This window comes from Triturus cristatus, chromosome 6 (assembly GCF_964204655.1).
Source record: "Triturus cristatus chromosome 6, aTriCri1.1, whole genome shotgun sequence".
Lineage (NCBI taxonomy): Eukaryota > Metazoa > Chordata > Amphibia > Caudata > Salamandridae > Triturus > Triturus cristatus.
In genome coordinates, this window is record NC_140589.1 from 792256317 (window position 1) to 792274954 (window position 18638).

Sequence of the window (18638 nt, forward strand, 5' to 3'; positions counted from 1 at the left end):
CAGGGTACAAATTGTATCCATGGATGATTACCACCAAAGCCTTTCAAGTTGCCCTGTGGAGTTCCGCAGGGGTCTTCGTTGAGCCCAACATTATTTAATGTATATGTTTCTTCCTTGCCTCCGATCATTAGTGCGTTTGGCTTTGGTCTCACCTCCTACACGGATGACACCCAAATTGTGGTGTCTCTGCTTCCAGGTCAGGAGAGGGGCCTTGAGAAACGTTTCCAGGATTGTATGTTATCGGTAGGCAGCTGGTTGGCGAAAAATTGCCTAAAGCTCAATTCAGGCAAGACGGAGATGATATTCTTTGGAAATGACACCAATTTTTGGAATCCAAACTGGTGACCGTCTTCCATGGGCTCTCTTCCTACTCCTATAAAAAGAGTGTGAAACCTGGGAGTAATTGTGGATGATAGACTGACCTTCGGCGATCAAGTCAATGCAGTCTCTTCTTCCACAGCGTATGTACTCAAAACTGTGAAAAAAATACTACCATATCTACCATCTGACAGTCGGCAAACAGTGGTTACCATGCTAGTCTTATCCAGACTGCATTAATGTAACGGTCTATATCTGAACCTCCAGGAACGTCTTATGAATAAACTTCAAAGGCTGAAAAATGCAGCGGCCAGGTTACTTACAGGTACGCCAAAGTATGGTTCAATTGTCAAGGGAATCAAAAAACTGCACTGGCTCCCGGTAAGGAATCGGGTCCGTTTTAAATCGTTGTGTACCGTATTAAAGGCACTTCATGGAATAGGATCCAAGTACCTACAACAACAATTTAAGTGGTATATACTAAAAAGAAATATGCATTCCCTTGGGGCCAGATGGGTTCCAGTTCCAGTTATAAAAAAGGCGACTTGGGGAGGCCGAGGCTTCCTCTTCGGGGCAGCCAAAGCCTGGAATGACCTCCCATTTCACTTGAGGAATGCCACAGATCTTCTAGACTTTAGGAGGGGTCTGAAGACCTGGCTTTTTGACATATAATCTTTCATCTGCCGCTCAGCCAAATGGATAGGTAACAAGCGCCAGGACACCTATGGGAACAGCTGCGCTTAAAAAATTCCGTAACATAACATAACATCACTTCGGGCACCCCCGATGCAGTTAAAATGAGGGCGTCAAGTGTAAATGTTATTATTTATTTTCTAATTAATTTTTAAATATTGAGCTTAAATGGTTGGTAAGTGAATGAATTTGTAACTAGAGTTTCAATTGCTGAACAGATTATAATTACTTTAGGACATTTTTAAAAAGATAGGTGCGAAGCAACATACTATTCCAAGTCCCTGTCTGGCTGCTTAGTGATGGGTTGATAGTTACTTATAGAAACCTGAATAAGGTTAGAATTTTTATGCACATTGTTATCTTGCATGTTTTACATTGAGAGAAAAAAGCTCTCTGACAGCAAAATGTTGAACAAAGGGAATTGAAGTCACATAGGAGGTTACATTATATTTCTGCTGCTTTGAGGCATGTCTATCATCAAGAAGAATGCTCTAGAAATTATTTACGAACAGTTGTTTAGTTTCAACTGAAAATATAGGTTGGTAATAGCATGATGTTTGGCAGGGATAAGGCAGGACCGGAGTATCAGTCAGTGAGTGAGAAGCATTGTCGGCTGGCCTTTTTAAAACCCTGACCTCTGTTTTTCAATGCATTGGTCTTTGTTGAAATAATCATCTCTGGCCAATTTTTTTTATTTAAAGGCTGAGATGCAGTGGCGTAACGAAACTTGAGGGGGTCCCCCTGCAAGGTAAATGGAGGGGCCCCCTCAGAGCTCAATCAGGAGCTCTCTGGACGGAGTACTGTGTGGAGGGGGTCCCCTAGAGCTTGGGGCCCCCCGCACCGCGGGGGATGCGGGAGCCTGTGTTACGCCCCTGCTGAGATGATGAGATGAGGGGACTTGTTGTTATATGCTACTAGTATAGTTCTTTGACAATGGATTTTTGTCTTCTGAGGGAAAGGTAGAGGTAATCACCATGGGGGCAAAAAGTACATGGTTTTGGATGCCAGACCTTTCTAAACCTTATGGCTTTGGGAAATCAATGTTCTGGATGTGTTGGAAGTTTAATGCAAAGCAATTACTAAGTACTATTACCAGTCCCCTCCTACTGTGATTTCTACAATAGCAGTGACAGTGTTTGTCACAGAAATGTCAAAGAGATTAATCCAAGGAGAAGGGAGAGATTAGATTAACAAGAGGTCATGTAATATATGACCTTTAGTAGTGGAGAGTAGGAACAGAGGTTATGGTACTCCCAGTGTCCGAGAAATATGTCACATAGGAAGACCATTTATTTTTACCTCAGGTACTCAGTAAGTTGGTCAGATGTTAGTCTATAGTATGTTGATATACGATTAGAGGGGATTTGCATTGTCAACAGTAGGCAATCTACGGGCCCAATTTAATATTTGGGGGTCGGGCCATCCTACATCCAAAGAGGGATTTTGTATTTGAAAATAAAATAAACAATGCCCCCCTTGGCAAGGTGGCATTTTGCAGTTTTCACTGCCCATTCCCACCCCCAAATGCGATGCAGCGCGCGCAACGAAATTTGTTTTATTTATTTGTTTGTGTACTTAACTCTGTGCGGCCGTATTCTGCAGTTTACTACCCCCCACCCCACGTCAGCACCCGGTAGCACTCCCACCACAGGCCGCTACTGGTACCCTGTGAGTATTGGAAGATGCAGCAGCATAATGGGGGTCGAGGAAGGGGGACTTATTGGAGATTTACTCATATATTGGTTGGCATTGTTATACTAAATGAGACATGGATAAAAAAAACACAGCAGCATCTTGCAGTCCTCTTATTAGTCATTCACATTTGTGTTCAAGCCTTTTGAGCCCCCTCCAAATGCATCCCTAAAAAAGTCCCTAGAAGCCTCTGTGGAAATATAAAATATCCTCAAAGCCTTTTTTGCGCCTTGGCCAAATTTGCTCACTTCCCCATAACTTAATGTAACTGGAAACACATCACTGTTTAGCAGGTGAGGGACCCATTTTCTACAGACATCTGCAGTGAGGCATATCACTTGTCCTGTACAAAAGGAATTTGAAAACACGCCTTATTCCAACCCTGTGCAATATTTCCATTAGACAGGAAGCGCTTAGAAGGAATTCACTTGCCCTGCTGCAATATACATGCCTCCTCTCTCGATGTACTGGTCCTTTGATCAGGGAATCTATGGGATACATACATCATGACACCAGCCTGATCTAAACACTGACACTTGTCAGATTTTAGGGCTGGCTTTGGAGACTAGCAGTACTGCACTCAAAAAAAGGAGCATGCCCCAACATATAGGCTCTTCCTCCAATCTAAGACCGTCAAGGCACAGATAATCAACAGCGATTCTAGAGGATAACCTTACAAGAGTGGGTGGAACCTCCAGAGAACGCATAGACGAACCACACCCATGGTCTAGGAGCATGAAGATCTTGGAACAACTGAATACCATTTCTAACTGATCGCCATTATTGAACATTGAGTGGTTACAGATGCTACAAGTGTGCCTTTCACATTGCCAGGGATTAATTTCAGCCAATTCCTGCTCCATCCACAAGGCACCTTGTACTGCACTACGAGTTTAAGAATTGTTTTTGGCCGGAAGCAAAAATTGGCAAAGTGAACTGACGCACCACTACTGCTAGAACAAATGAACGTTTCATTAGTGAGTTCACCCTCATTTCAAAGGAAAATTAATAGCGTGACAAGGACGAAACTGCATTAACCAACCCTTTCTCTTAATGCTCAATTTTACATGAAGGTCACATTTGTGCCCAAGGAGGAATGATACGTTTCCAAATACATCAAAGGTACCTTACATGTTGTCTCCACATCAAATTAATTATGTCTCCGAACAGAATACAAAGGAGCTCTGAAAATCACATTTTTGCTTCCTGTCCTGGCTTCCATTCCAGCTGGCTTAGTTAGTAATAGGCCTTTGGCAGTTTCATACTTACAGTAATACCTCCCGTTTGGCCTTTACACTGCCAAAAAGTTTGAAATGAAACTTTGAATTATATATTCATTTCTTTTCTCTCAAATTGTATGGGAACGGCCCATGCTACAGGTCTGCAACTTCCCTATCACATTAATTGACAAACCCAGTGCTGCAAATACATTTGTATTTATTTGTAACATTTGCAATTTTTAGCAGGAGCTGAAACAAAATAAACTTTGAATGATATGATAGTAAATATAACAACGGTACTCAGTAATTACATATGAGCTAAAATGTAGTACCAAACAAAATATTAAAACCAATGAGTGTTTCCAATGAGCATCTACTATTATCATGTTTAAATTTACAGATTTTAATGCACTGCTTCAGTTCTGAGTGCAATCCTCTTCTCAGAAACATGATGTAAGATAATATGTAATTATGAAACAAAAGAGAAATTGGCTTCTGTAGAAGCCATGTTTAACTACACAAATAAATTAATAATAAGCAATAAATGCAAATGTTATTTAATTACCTCAAACGTATTTAAAAACAAATGTTGAGGATCTGAAAGTAATATGCCTGAGTCCACTATTCACAAAAAATGTCTTCAGAGCGCAAGTGATTTAAATGCCAGATAGTCACATTTTAAAGCCTTGAAACTTTAAAAATCAATGAGGTAATAATTTCCAAAGATAACCTTATCTCAGTAAAGATTTGACTTTTGCAATACAGGATAGAGTTTCATAATTGTATCCTTATACATGCACGTTTGCAGTACAACATTATTTTGACTGTTAAATATATTAATTTAAAGTTCTTAGATACTAAATAACTGTGACAAAAAGATAAACATTGGTCTGTCTTAAGGTTTGAATATTTTCAATTATGCAGAAATTCCTTACATAATTCTTCTTCTTATGCAGACATTGACTCTGTCACGCGTCTAACATCAGGGGCATGGCTTATTTCCCATGTCTTTTAATTTCCTAAAAGGAAAACGGGATGCATTTAAAAACAAGCATTTGCAATGCAGTAGGTCTCGCAGTTACGAGAGTTTCAGCTAGTGGCATTGTAAATAACAATGCCTTTTATTTATGTTTTTAAAAGGCATTATTATTTGCAATGTCAATAGCTCAAACGAACGTAAATGCGAGAACTATTGCATTGCAAATGCTTGTTATAGCTTTGGGGCCTGGAATTGTCACACTTTTAAGAATGCGATGATTAGTAGTGTGTTTGTGCTGTCACTGGCAGCTCTGACAGAGGTAACGAGTAGTGCAAGCTGCAATGGCCTCGTGAAGAGAGCCCTGGCACTTACGTTTTTTTTGTTTTTACAAGTTAAGCACTGGTCTGTAGCTTCCAAAAAGAGACCTTCAGCTTTAAAATGATGAAGGCTTACAAACCCGCGAGCCTCGTGCTAATTAAGCCATGATAAAATCAAGAGGCTGGTAGCACCAAATGGTAGACGCAAAGAAAGTACCTGCTGCAAAAGGCCCGCGTCAGTACAGCGTAGGATGGAGACATACTGACCTCTTAGAGTGCCGGCTGGCATGTAGTACAGGTCCTTGCCGATGGGGGCGCTGTGGCTTCTTCCTGCGGTCAGCAGGAGGCAGAGGACAGTCCAGCCCCAGGGCTTCATCCTCTTCTGGCGGGGCGGAAGTCTTTACCGGAAACAGCTGGCTGTGCTCGTGCGCTTCTGGCTTCTTTTACACTTTGTGGCTATTTTCTCCCCTTTGCGACCCCACTGCTTGCTCCTTTTTTCCTGTGCCTCTTTCCTCTATTTTGTCGTCTTTTAGTTCAATTAAATGCCTATTTTATACTAAGTTTTCCTCAATGTTGGGAATATACCATTGTTCAGCGATGTATACTGGTGGATGAGACACCTGACATGTTGCAATAAAGTTGTATGCTCAGGGTCACACAGTTTGTTTGGTCCAGTGGAGGAAACTTATTTGAAGACAAACCTCCTGGTGTTGCAAATGGCAATTTCACCACCAGATCAAGCCTTCCCTCTTGCTTATTCTTCTCTCACTTCCTTTTGTGCTTTTGCCTTACCTTGGTCTGGTTTTGTTCCCTCAATCTATCTTGTTGTTCTTCCCCTCAACTCAGTCCTCGCTCTTGTCATTCTCTCTTTCCCTCAGTTTATTTTCTTGCTCTCTGACTCAGCAAACCTTTGACTCCAGTTTTGCGTTTTGTTGTCCTCTAGCTCTCTCAATTCTGAGTCCTCTTGCTCCCTCAGTCCCCAATCCTTTTGTCCTTTCTCTCCCTCAGTTGTTAGTCCTCTTGTACTATCACTCCTTCAGGTCTGAGTCCTATACTGTCACTCCCTCAGTTCTGAGTCCTCTTGTACTGTCACTCCCTCAGTTCTGAGTCCTTTGTACTGTCGCTCCCTCAGTTCTGAGTCCTCTTGTACAGTCACACCCTCAGTTCTGAGTCCTCATGTCTGCACGTTCCCTCAATTCTCAATTCGGAGTCCTCTCCCTCCCTCAGCCCTGGGTCCTCTTGCTCCCTCAGTTCGGAGTCCTCTTGCCCTCTCGCTCCCTCACTTTTGTGTTCTCCTGTCTTCATGTTCCCTCACTTCTGAGTCCTTTGCTCCCCCAGTCCTGGGTCCTCTCGCTCCCTCAGGTCTGAGTTCTCTTTCTCCCTCGCTCCCTCAGTTCTGAGTACTCTTTCTCTCTCGCTCCCTCAGTTCTGAGTCCTCTTATACTCTCGCTCACTCTGTTCTGAGTGCTCTTGTCTTCTTGCTCCCTCAGTTCTGAGTCATCTTGCTCCCTCACTTCTGAGTCCTCTGCTCCCTGAGTCGTCTCGCTCCCTCACTTCTGAGTCCTCTCGCTCCCTCACTTCTGAGTCCTCTCGCTCCCTCACTCTTCCAGTCCTCTCAGTCCTCGCCTGGAAGGCCTGTCTCTCCTCTGCCCTCCGCGCGCCCTGAAGATGGACAGTCGGACAATGATGAAGACGGAAGGCCGGCCGCCCCGTGTATATATACAGTGCGGCGGGGGAGGGCGGGGCGCGCTTCCCATGCTTCGGAAAAGCAACTGTTTGAATTCATTAATGCAGCCTCGGCCGTGCCTGGGGGGCGTGTGGCAGCGGGACGAGCGGGCAGTGAATGGGAGAGTTGGCAGTTCATTAAAGGGCTGAGGTGGGCCGGGTGGGCGCAGAGAGAGGATGCGCCGGTGGCTCGTCCTCCCCTGAATGGCGCCTTTGTTTTCCGGGCCTGGAGAGGCCGTGCCAACAAAGCCCTGTCCTAATGATCAGAGGCGGCGCGCTCCCTTCATCCATTCTGCGCTTTTATTTGGACCAATAAAATATTGTCAGTTCCTATCACTTTGGTCCTGCAAAGAGACACCGTCGGAACAAACGAGGCCGCGAGAGCATCCGAGAGGCTGCGAAGACCTTGGCGGGAGAGAGGCTGCGGGGAGGTGTCAGTCAGGCCTGGGTGGAGGGGTCGAGCGAAAAACGGGACACATTGGGGCCCTTGTTTCCAAAATGCAAGCCCCGCACACATGCACGCTGCTTCAAAGTGGTTTGTTACTAAATGGTGTGGCTGGGAGGGGGGTGGCAGGCTTTGATGTGTGCGGTGCCCTGTGATGTGGTCCAGTCCAAGGGGTTGGCACGCGGACTGCAGGGCCTGGCAGGAGCTGTGATCTGGCCGTCCTGTATACTTCCAAGATCTCTGCTTGATCATCGTTTTATGTCTGATGGGAGGTTTACTCGCGTGGTGAGTGAAATAAGGGGAAAAAAACACAAGCGCACACCATGACGTATTTGCTCGGCTTTTTCTGCCGAGCCACTTGGACGGCCTCGCCTGCCAAAAGGTTTCTTGTCTTTATGGAGCCATGTGATTGGCCCCATAAAGATAAGAAACCTTTTGCGACCAACGCAAAGCAAGCGAGTCCGTCCAAATGGGTCGGCTCGAAAAGCCAAGCAAAAACGTCATCGACACCTCTGTTCCAATGGCTGGCCACTGTTTAGCATAAACGGTGACGCCGGTCAATGGAACAGAGGGGCGGGGCTTAAGCCCCTTACAGAAAATACCCTGTAAAGACTAAATCTCGCCAGCGAGACTGCGCATGCGCGCAGCCTACGCCAGGCGAGACCTAAAGAAAGTGAATACTTTTCTAACCATTTTTTTTGGAGCAGGCCGTGGTCCTGCCTGCTTGTAAAAAAATATATTGTTAACATTCACAAAAGTGAAGCTGCCCCATGGGGACGTCTTCCCATTTGCAAATGGGTACCACCCTTTTTGATTTGATGGCAAAAAGTCAATGTTTGCAACCAGCAAAAAATTAATACAAAAGCTAAAGAGTCTGTATTTGAAAGGGGCACTGTTTACACTCCCCTTCCAAATCCTGATTCTTCCTTTATTCTAAAACCCTAATTGTGATTCGGTTACATGTTAGCGACTCGCAATATGAGTTTGGTACTTTAAAAAAAATCAATTTTGCGAACACAAAGGCTCAAGTTTGACCTTTTCGGCCATAACATCGCTTGATTCATGAGTCCCCTAATGAGGTGTTGAGCATTGACCATACTTCTCAAAATTGGGTTTGAACCACCCCCTGATGAGACCATCACACTACACTTGTGCCCTCTTGAACTGGAATAACCTCCGAAGTGAGGCATCTGAGAAATACCAATGCTCAAACTAAAGCATTGAGAACTAATAGTCTGAGCTACAAAGCCCGTTTGCAGTTGCAAACCTTGTGATTCGCAAAATCTTAAATTAAGCACCTATAAATCATACAACACAACTACCCATAGACAAAGCTTTGAGATTCGAACCCTAACACTCCAGTTTATGCATAGTTTAGCTAAACATATGTTTACAAACAACTTCATGAATTAGGACCTTTAGTTTTAATACAGCCACTAATTATTTTAGGTTGGTGTTTCTGAGACTAGCTCACAGTCCATCTTGTCTCTGGTTCCATTGCTTTTCTTATAAACAGACACCAAAAAACAGAGCTTTGTTAAGATGCCCATACAAAGGATCAAACGCGATTCTACTTTGTATAGAAAAAGTGACAGCTGTTCCGCATACAAAGCTACATTTAACATGACATTTCCATAGACACTGCCAAGCTCACTAGCCTTTTAATTGTCTCCATTTGCTTGTGTTTATGAGCCTGACATTTTTGAAGAATAACAGGATGTAAACAATCCGCCTCAAAATAGGTTGAGCCTAAATTAACTCTTTCACCGCCCACAGAGCGCATGATTTTTAAATATGATTTGTATCTACTGCCAGGATCACTAAACAACCATACACATACATTTCACATGCCTTATTTCCTCAGCTGAATTGCTTTATTTGTAGTGTTCTTTGAAATGCAACTCTTCATGCTTAGCTTTCAAGTTTGCATGCACGCAAAAAAACAAGAGACGTGGATAGAATGTGTTTGATGTAAAACTGCAGGTTTTTTATTATATGAGTGCATTGCTCAAATATCCAATTTCCTACTGTTGAAAATGCAAGGAGGGCACAGTCCTTTCTATTTGTGCTAATGCCATTTGACCATTCCCCAACTATTCAATTTTTTTCCCATTCTAGATGTTTTGCAGCCATTTTACAAGGCTACCTGAGAGTATATGAAACAATACTGAAGGAGCGCTTCTTTACGTACGTCAAAATGCCTTTGCGAATACCCCCTAAATATTTTTGATATGGGAGGATCAGTATAAACATTTGTTTCAGTGTTATGTTTTCACTGTGTTGGTCTCGTATTTTGGTGCTGAATTACCTCACCCTACCTCCTTGCTACTAAAGAGGCATCCTTTCTTTTTTCTTATGACTAGTTTAGCTCTTTACTTCGTTGGTGGCATGTATGAAGTACCTGAAGATGCTCTCTTAATCAGTGCTCACTATGTCAGTGTGCTCAGTATTAGGCTTCATTTAGTGGTGCAGTCATTTTATCTTTGCCACTGCTGATTACTTCTACCAGTCACATGAGAAACAATGGGAATTACTTGGCGGCCATTTTCTTATTTCAGCGCGGCCCCTCAGGGTAACCATGATGGTGTCATATCTGGGACAGATCACTCTGCTATTGTAAGCAGGCATGTGCAGGGCAGCACACAATAGATACTGAGAATTCTATAAAGTATTATTCATCAATAGACACTTTCTTCAATTCTCATTCAAAACTCATGGAATATTAGCTAAAATACCTTATTTGCATGAATGTAAAAGGAAACTTCACAGAAACAGGAAATCTTCTAAAACCAACTGGAACACAACACAAGCAACCTCTGTACATATATTTAAGGGCCCAGCTACTGGAAGTTGTAGACTAAGGGTTCCCCCTCTCTCTACTGAGGAAGAATTATGGTAAATTGTGAATTTCTAAGTGGATGATCTGAGCATGAATTTGACAATAATCACCTAAAGGATCACCTAGTCATATTTCTCCCAAACCAAAACTCATAAGAGATCCCAATTTGAGATGCACAATAAGGGGATGAACTCTCATGTTAAAAAGAAACAATCTTTACACAGATAGCAAATCAGCAAATAAGTAATGCTTGAAAGATAGGCAACGCCTCAAACATTAGATGCTCTTATCCAGTAAACGAATAAAGGATATTAGAAGAATGAAATATTAAATTGTTTCTAGATCCTCTCAGAACAAAGCATCTAATTAAGTGGTATTGTCTGCACCTGCAGCACTAACAGCTGGTTATTGCTGCCCATGTACTTGTGTAAGCAAGATGAAAGCAATAAGAAATATAGAACAAGTTTGTTTATGTTTTTGCTGGTATGACTTCACACTTGCTAATAGCAAGGAGAGGAGTCCAGACAGTCACGTGTGAACCAGCAGCTGCAACAGAAGAGTCTGAAGGAGATTGTAGGAGGACAGAACCATTTTTTCACCCAAATATTCAGGTGATCAACTGCTTATGCTTCTTCAGCACTCACAATTTGGCCACAGTAAACTAGAGACATGTTAGGGTCTGACCAGCCACTCAATGCTTCCTTTTCAGGTTTATAACTGTACATATAGCCAGCAAATGGAGACCGTTGATTTGCTTGCCAGCTCCCAATGTTCCACTCGGTTTGCTAAATGTGCTTACACATTCGTGGCCTCGTCCTCAGTTGTGTGCTACAGAAAAACTCTCCATCTTCGAAAAAGCGGTTTCAGCCAATGATAAGATTATGTTCTTAAGGCTTTTTTAAATTACCAAGATCATCTTAATTTCAGTCATGATGGCATTCACTGCATTAGTGCCACCATAAACCTCTAACTGAAGATTTCCGAGGTTACATTCATGGACCACTTTGTCCTACAGAGACTTCAGAGAGCTCTGAGAGCTCATGTTTTCAGCTATCCATTAGAACCCCCTGAATTCCCAATCCTGACAGGCATTATCAAGGCTGGGGTGGGACGCACCTTATGGCCAGAATGTATAGAGCTACGGTGGCTCTGTTGCTGTCCCGGGAAGCTGGGGTTCGCGCTGCTTGGGAGCGGGACCTCGGACGTGCTATTACGGATGTACAATGGGGTTGGTGCTGCACCCAAATATGCTGAGTCTCTCCCAGCCACTGCCATGAGCTGCTGCACTTAAAATTTCTTTGGAGGGCTTATAAGACACCTAGCGCACTACATCGAATAGACCCATCTCGATCACATTCCTGCCCAAAATGCCACTCCCTGATGCGGACTTTGCACACATTACATGGACATGTGCTAAAATAATAGGATACTGGACAACAATATTTGGGGAAATTTCCCGAATGATAGGAATGGTGATTACACCCACGCCATTTATGACGTTGCTTGGGTACACACATGACCTCCCCAAACCCAAATGACAGTTTGTCACCATTGCACTGCTTATCGCCAAACGCGAAGTGGCTATTAATTGAGGTAGTAAACGCACGCCTACAGTTCGCTCCTGGCTGCATATTATGACATATTGCAAAACTAACAGACACTTATATTCAGTTACAACCACCCACTGCTAAGCCCCTTGACATATGGCAACCATTCCATTCCTATCTGCGAGAATCGCGGGACACTGGTGGCACTTCAACACTGGCACAACACACTCCTGAATTGGATGGGAGAGAAGAGGGTACACATGGGACAGCTGGGACACAGCAGGTTTTTGTAACCTTAATATGTATGCTTTCTGCTCCCTGCAATACAGATGCCTTGTACGTAATGTTAACCTTGTATACAGATGCCTGCTATTTGACTTGTATTTACCTTTAATGGATCATACCCTATCCTGCACTGTAACCAAGTTTGCAATTTGTGGAAAATCAATAAAAAGAATTTAATAAAAAACAAAACCTGAAGCTATGAGAAACAAACTGAACCCTAAATAGTTAAGTATCACCCATGAATCTATGGCTGAAAATATGCGCTATATAAATTATTCATAATTTCAATAATATTTAAATATGTTCTAAGAGGCATAGTTTGTGCTACTGAGTTTGTTTCCTAAATTTTTTAAAGAATTTTGTTTTAAATATTACTAGACTTTCAGTTCAACTATAAACCTAAATAGCTCTTACATTTATTAGAAAACAGCACAAGTATCTTCATTTGCATTCAAATAATATTTTCTTCTTTCTATGAACATGTAAAAACAATCCTACTATTTAAAAAGTTAATTGAGTTATTAAATTATTCTTTGAATAAATACTGCACCACACGTGTGATGTATAAACTAAAGGTACAGAAATCCAGCAGATATTATAAAAGGATTTCCAATAGCATTGTTTAGATAATTACATTTCCCTTTAATCAGAATATCTCTGAGACTTGCACAATTCACTTTCATACAAGTAGCCACTATCCATGGGTACACCCATGCCCCTACACATCAGCTGTACAATCTATATGTTACAAATGAAAACAAACACCAAATTCAATTTGCACCGACTAAACGTTCCTGAGTGGGATCCTCCTCTTCTTTATCACATTTCAAAGGATTGAGCTGATCATCACAGTTACTCTTTCCTAACCCCACTATTGCAACAGACACCACGGTGCCCTTTGTTTTGCAATTTTTTCCTTCCTATAAATCTTGTATCACAGATTTGTATCATCACCTCTACCGCTACCACTCTAGTACAATGTCCTCCAAATGTCCTTTAGTTTAACATAATCCACATGTGCTCACTTACCACATCTATTTCCTAAAACTATACTCTACTTCCATTCAGCATAATCCATGTGTTAGTCAACTCCAGGTACAGCACTACATCTCCACACCAGCCCTGTCACACTCCGACCCTACTCCGTTGAGTTAAGGACTTCTCATCTTGTTAGTCATGAATGGCATTCAGCCTCACATCTTCACCAACTATAATGCAAATGGCATTATTTCATACAATGTTTTTTTTATTGCAGTTTATTGTTTTGTGTGCGCCAACTTTACTCCAGGTGTCATCCCTTTATTTTACTGTGACACTACCCTTGAAAAAAAAGAGGAAACAAGAAACTGCAGAGTCGATGGGGGATTATTTAAATGTTGGTATTGTGTTTAGGATATGTCCTAAAGTCATCCCCTGACAGGGGGATTCTGAAAATACTATCAGAAATCTAATGCGGCCCTTCACCTTATTATAATGAAATGGTCAGAAAACCAGGGAACTCACCAGTGACTAGAAGACGTTCACCACAGAGATTAATTCACAAAACAATTTTTTTATTTTTCAAATATATATATTCCAACCTGGTATATTAGAGATAGAAAATGCAATAACCTATCATCTGCACAAATTTCCACCACCCCTTGAGGGACAATGAGCTTTGAGTGAAATCACTAATGGGCATATTTTCTAGATGCTCGGCACCACTGGAGAGATTCACTCACAAGAGAAGTCAAAACAGTTAAATTAGTCTCAACAAATTATTCTTTAACAAAACCCAACCCACTACTGGTTTGCAAAAGGGGACGACCCAGATGCCCTGTTTCCAATACTGGGGGAAATTTGCAAGTGTTTGAGAAAATAAGGATAAGTGTTACCTATATGAATTCGGAGTGACAGAATTCCTACTCTGGCAAATGTTTGATCACAGCAGGTACCCCTATTCTCTCTCTTTGTCTCTTTCTCTCTCTCTCTCTCTCTCTCACACACACACACACACGTGTGTGCACGTACTCACTCACACAATCACATTCCACACACATCTTCAGTTACTCCAAACAGCATTCATATATATAAGCAGATCACTCTTTCTAGCAATATCTAGGCGACAACAGTCTGGTGGTAATGTGGGAGTCTCCCACAGATATCATGCACAGTACGGGCCTAGAAACATTCACTGTTATAGCCACCATATCCCTGAGTACAAGAACAAATGTGGGGCAAAAAACGATCTCACGTAATGGGAACACAGCAAACGCTACCAAGACAGCTGTTGGAATGATTGGCCACTGCATCATGGTCCTACATTGATCTGTGCTATGAATTTGTAAATGCAAGAAAATCCATAGCAAGGTGTACATGTGCCACATTTCATAATTCTTACAGTGTGGGAATAAAATAGCAATTGGACAGGGGCTAGTACTACTTCTGTGAGTATTTAATGAATTGGAACGAATATTTCCAGGCAAAGTAGTTGCTTGCATAGATACGAAATGTCTGGAATTGCATGATCTGATTACCACAATCAATGAGCTGGTGCTCCACAGCAGCATTGCATAAGTTGGAAGGAGCAGAGGTCTGCAGAGGAGTTTAACATTGATCAGCAACGATAAAATGTATTTTAGGAACAATGTGGCACCTTTCTTAAGCAATGCATTAAAAAAGATAGACAGGCAGAGTACCGTAAGTGTCTTCTAAATGGCACATTGCTGGAGAACATAGTAGTAAAAAAAGTTATATTTCAAGAAGAAAGTAAATGGAAATGCTCCCTGTAGGCAGTTGCTTTTGTATCTATATCTACATTTCACTGCAGTAACTGATATGGAGTGTCTAGGGACTGCCATTTCACAAGATTTTTAGATTCGGTTGGCGTCTCAAGTGATACATTTTGAGATGTTTGTATTGTTATACATTACGTTGTGATTTCTTTGAGTATTGTGTTTGCATTTGACGTTTCTGAGAGTGTTACGTTTATATTTTGAAAGGCATCTGATATTTTAGAAAATATGTGATGTATTACACTCGTAGAAGCTGATTAAGGATTTGCTAGATGGGTTATTCCATCACTAATGTGACAGATAACTCGTCAGCCTTACTAGAAGTGCATTATACCCTATCACTTGTACTAAAAGCAGACAGGGTATCTGTCACCTTTGTGATGGAGTAACATTTCTGCCAAACTCTAAATCAGGGGTAGTTACAAGGAAAGGGTAAACCCAAACAAGCCACTGGGAACTGGGTATGAGACAGTACAGTAAAGAATTGGTCCCAGTAGAACAATTCTTAGCAAAACACACAGTTGGAAACACAGTAAGCATAAATACACTAATTTGTTGTAAATGTTAAGTCCAATGTTATTTAATCACATTGAACATAGCAAATGCTTATGAGTCAGCGAATAAATCAAAGAATATGCCAAAAACAAGTGCCCCACATGGGGGAAAGGAAACTAGGAGGAAGAGGTATTGTGCATCAAGTGAGGGTTGAAAAAGTGTAAAGGAAAGATAGTGAGATTATGCTCATCACACAATTATTTACATTGAAGAACGGCTTATCCATAAGCCTCACAATTAAAAGGATGAAGAATGCATAGCCATGATTGGAAGTGCACTATGACAGTAAAAAATAGCTGTTGCTCAAACTGGCATGTGACAATTACAAAGTCGACGTTTTAACCAACGGATAAATGTAGGTTGCTTAATCCCTTACTGTGGGGTCTTCCTCAGGACTGGACTGTAAAGTTCCAATCAGCTGTTGTAGATGAATCTCTGTTTGTTCTGGGTCACAACACTCGTAAAGCCCGCTAGGTGCTTTTACCTCCATCCATCAAAATGCCTCAGTCTCGCATGAAGGGACATGCGAGAGGTGGCATTTTGATGGCTGGAGGTACAACAACTGATTGGACCTTTACAGTCCAAGTGATTTAACTACTTTTTTGGCATAATGGCCGATCTAAAGGGACAGCTTCTCTATTAATTTATTTCAAGTGCCATATATCCGCTCTTCGCCTTTGGAGCCTACAGGCCCAACCACTACGGTACCACCTACAGTCAGGGATGGTTCATGGTGCCCCTTTCCCCCCTTCTTCACAGTCCTGAGGAAGACCCCACCGTAAGGGATTAAGCAACCTACATTTATCCGTTGGTTAAAACGTCGACTTTGTAATTGTCACATGCTAGTTTGAGCAACAGCGATTTTTCACTGTGATAGTGTACTTTCAATCATGGCTATGCATTCTTCATCCTTTTAATTGTGAGGCTTATAGATAAGCCGTTCTTCAATGTAAATAATTGTGTGATGAGTATAATGTCACTATCTTTCCTTTACACTTTTTCAACCCTCACAATACCTCTTCCCCTAGTTTCCTTTCCCCCCATGCGGGGCACTTGTTTTTGGCATATTCTTTGATTTATTCACTGACTCATAAGCATTTGCTCTGTTCAATGTGATTAAATTACATTGGAATTAACATTTACAACGTATTAGTGTATTTAGGCTTACTGTGTTTCCAACTGTGTGTTTTGCTAAGAATTGTTCTACTGGGACCAATTCTATACTGTACAAACTCTAAATCAGGCCCTTAAATTTTGGATCATTTATCCAAAAATTCCCAAACAGTCCCCTTATTTTTATCGTTTTTGGAACACTGCTCTTCCACAATGCTGGTCTGAATGAAAACATTATCACAAATGTCTCTTACTTTTGCATGTTCCTCACATTTGCTTTGAAAGCCATCCTACATCAAGTACTGTAGAGGTTCACCCAGGACTGCTTGATCAACTTGATCTGTGAAATCGTGTCACAAGAGTGCATTGACTATACTATATTATTTAATGTATAGAGAGCATAACAACCCCTTCAGGTTCCTCATTATATATCCATTTTGTTTTGTTTGTTGTTTCTAAAGTGACCAAAATACAAGACGTGTAGATGAAATAGAATAAAAAGGTAAAAATAACAATTAATGTACAAATCAGTAAATTGATCTCATACATTATGGAAGCATGTAGGCAAAACGTTATCATAGAGAGAAAACCTTATCTTTGTTTTTTTCTGCTGAATCTTATTGGAGAATCTCCCTTTTTAAGGATTTTCTAAATTTTACAAAATAATTTAATTAAATGAATTCAATTTATACATAATATCTTTGGTAGTATTGAATCAGCTAACTGATCGTGACATAAAATAATACATATAACTAAATTGATGCTTTTGCTAAATTAAATCCACTTACCTTTCACAGTTGGGTCCAGCGTAATTTCCTTTGCAAATGCAGCGCACAGTACCGCTTTTTCGATTACATGAGACAGCAAAGCTAAAATGATATTGAAATTCAGAATGTTATCAGATGCTTACAGAGTATTCACTGCCACGTTTATGGCATATGCAAAGTAAATATGCATTTTAAAAATAGTTAAAAAATGAACTATTCATATTGTGTAGATAAACTGGAAATTAAACAAATCAATGAGCAAGGTAGAGTATTTGTAAAGCCAGTATTGGTTGTTCAAACACGATATACCTGATTGCATGGCTGAATCTACTGTAGTCGAATATTTGAATAAATATGTTGTATGGGTGAGTATATTGAGCTATATACAACTATTGACAGCACTTAATTGGGGCGAAGGTGGGTGCCAGACAGTCGTTATTTGTCCCTTTAATGACCTTCAAGGAGTCATCCAATTATAATCTTGTTTCCAATAGTCTATAAATACCCACAGCACCTAAAATGTCACTGGTAAGGTGCCCCATCCTATCCTTTTGCAAGCCACATGCAAGAGCGCCTCCTCCATTAGAGCAGCGGAGGCTCACGCCACTACTAAAATGCTCCCAGAAAAGCCCCAGAGATGAAAAATAAAATGTAATTAAGTTAATTTAATACCATTATATTTTTCACCAATACGAACCGAGTGTTGGGGCGGGTGTGACCATTGCTGATGAGTGGCAGCAGCAGGAAATGGCCTGCTCACTTGATGTTTAAAGTGGGCAGGTCACTTTGGCGAGGTGTCTTGTGACGGTCAGCTAGACATGGCCACTTTAAACCTCTCTAAACCAGCAGTATTAGACACCTGGGTTGAGAGCAAGCACAGGCCTCCAGTGCCTTTGAGAGTGCTGAGGGAGGCCCCTCCCTCAATCCTGGTGCTTCTCTTATGGTGGTTAACAGCATGACAGCAGAGCTAGGATTGGTTGAGGGAGTTGGCTGGGGACCACGCTGGAGCCTGAAGAGGAGAGAAGAAGAACACCAGAGCAAGCAGGACATGTCGTGCAGCTAGCAAGAGCAAGGTAAGTGAATTTTAATTTGTTTTTATTTCTAATTTAGGCACCTTGGATTTACCATGTGGAGCGGTGTAGCTAGCCACTTTGCCGCCCGTGGTGGTTCCAGAGTTTGCCACCCTTGGCAGGCATAAGAGCAGGGGAGGGTGCTGGCAAAATTCCTGCGATTGCTTCCCCGAGGCAGACGCATGGAAGAGCAGGGGAGTTTGGGGGGAGGTCGCTGCCGCCCCCTCTTGCTACACCACTGACCGTGTGCATGCACCCATTTGCCCAACACTCTCCATAGTTGCCACTGGCCACATGAT

General features: G+C 41.7%; 1 protein-coding gene across 1 annotated transcript in view; it reads right to left on the reverse strand.

The window, feature by feature from the left end:
• The window catches only part of LAMA4 (laminin subunit alpha 4), a 466993-nt gene that overhangs the window by 350898 nt on the left and 97457 nt on the right, over positions 1-18638 (reverse strand). The window contains exon 4 of the mRNA XM_085611379.1: positions 17291-17371. Within this exon, the coding sequence (XP_085467505.1) occupies positions 17291-17371 (81 nt within the window). The remainder of the gene's footprint in view (positions 1-17290; positions 17372-18638) is intronic.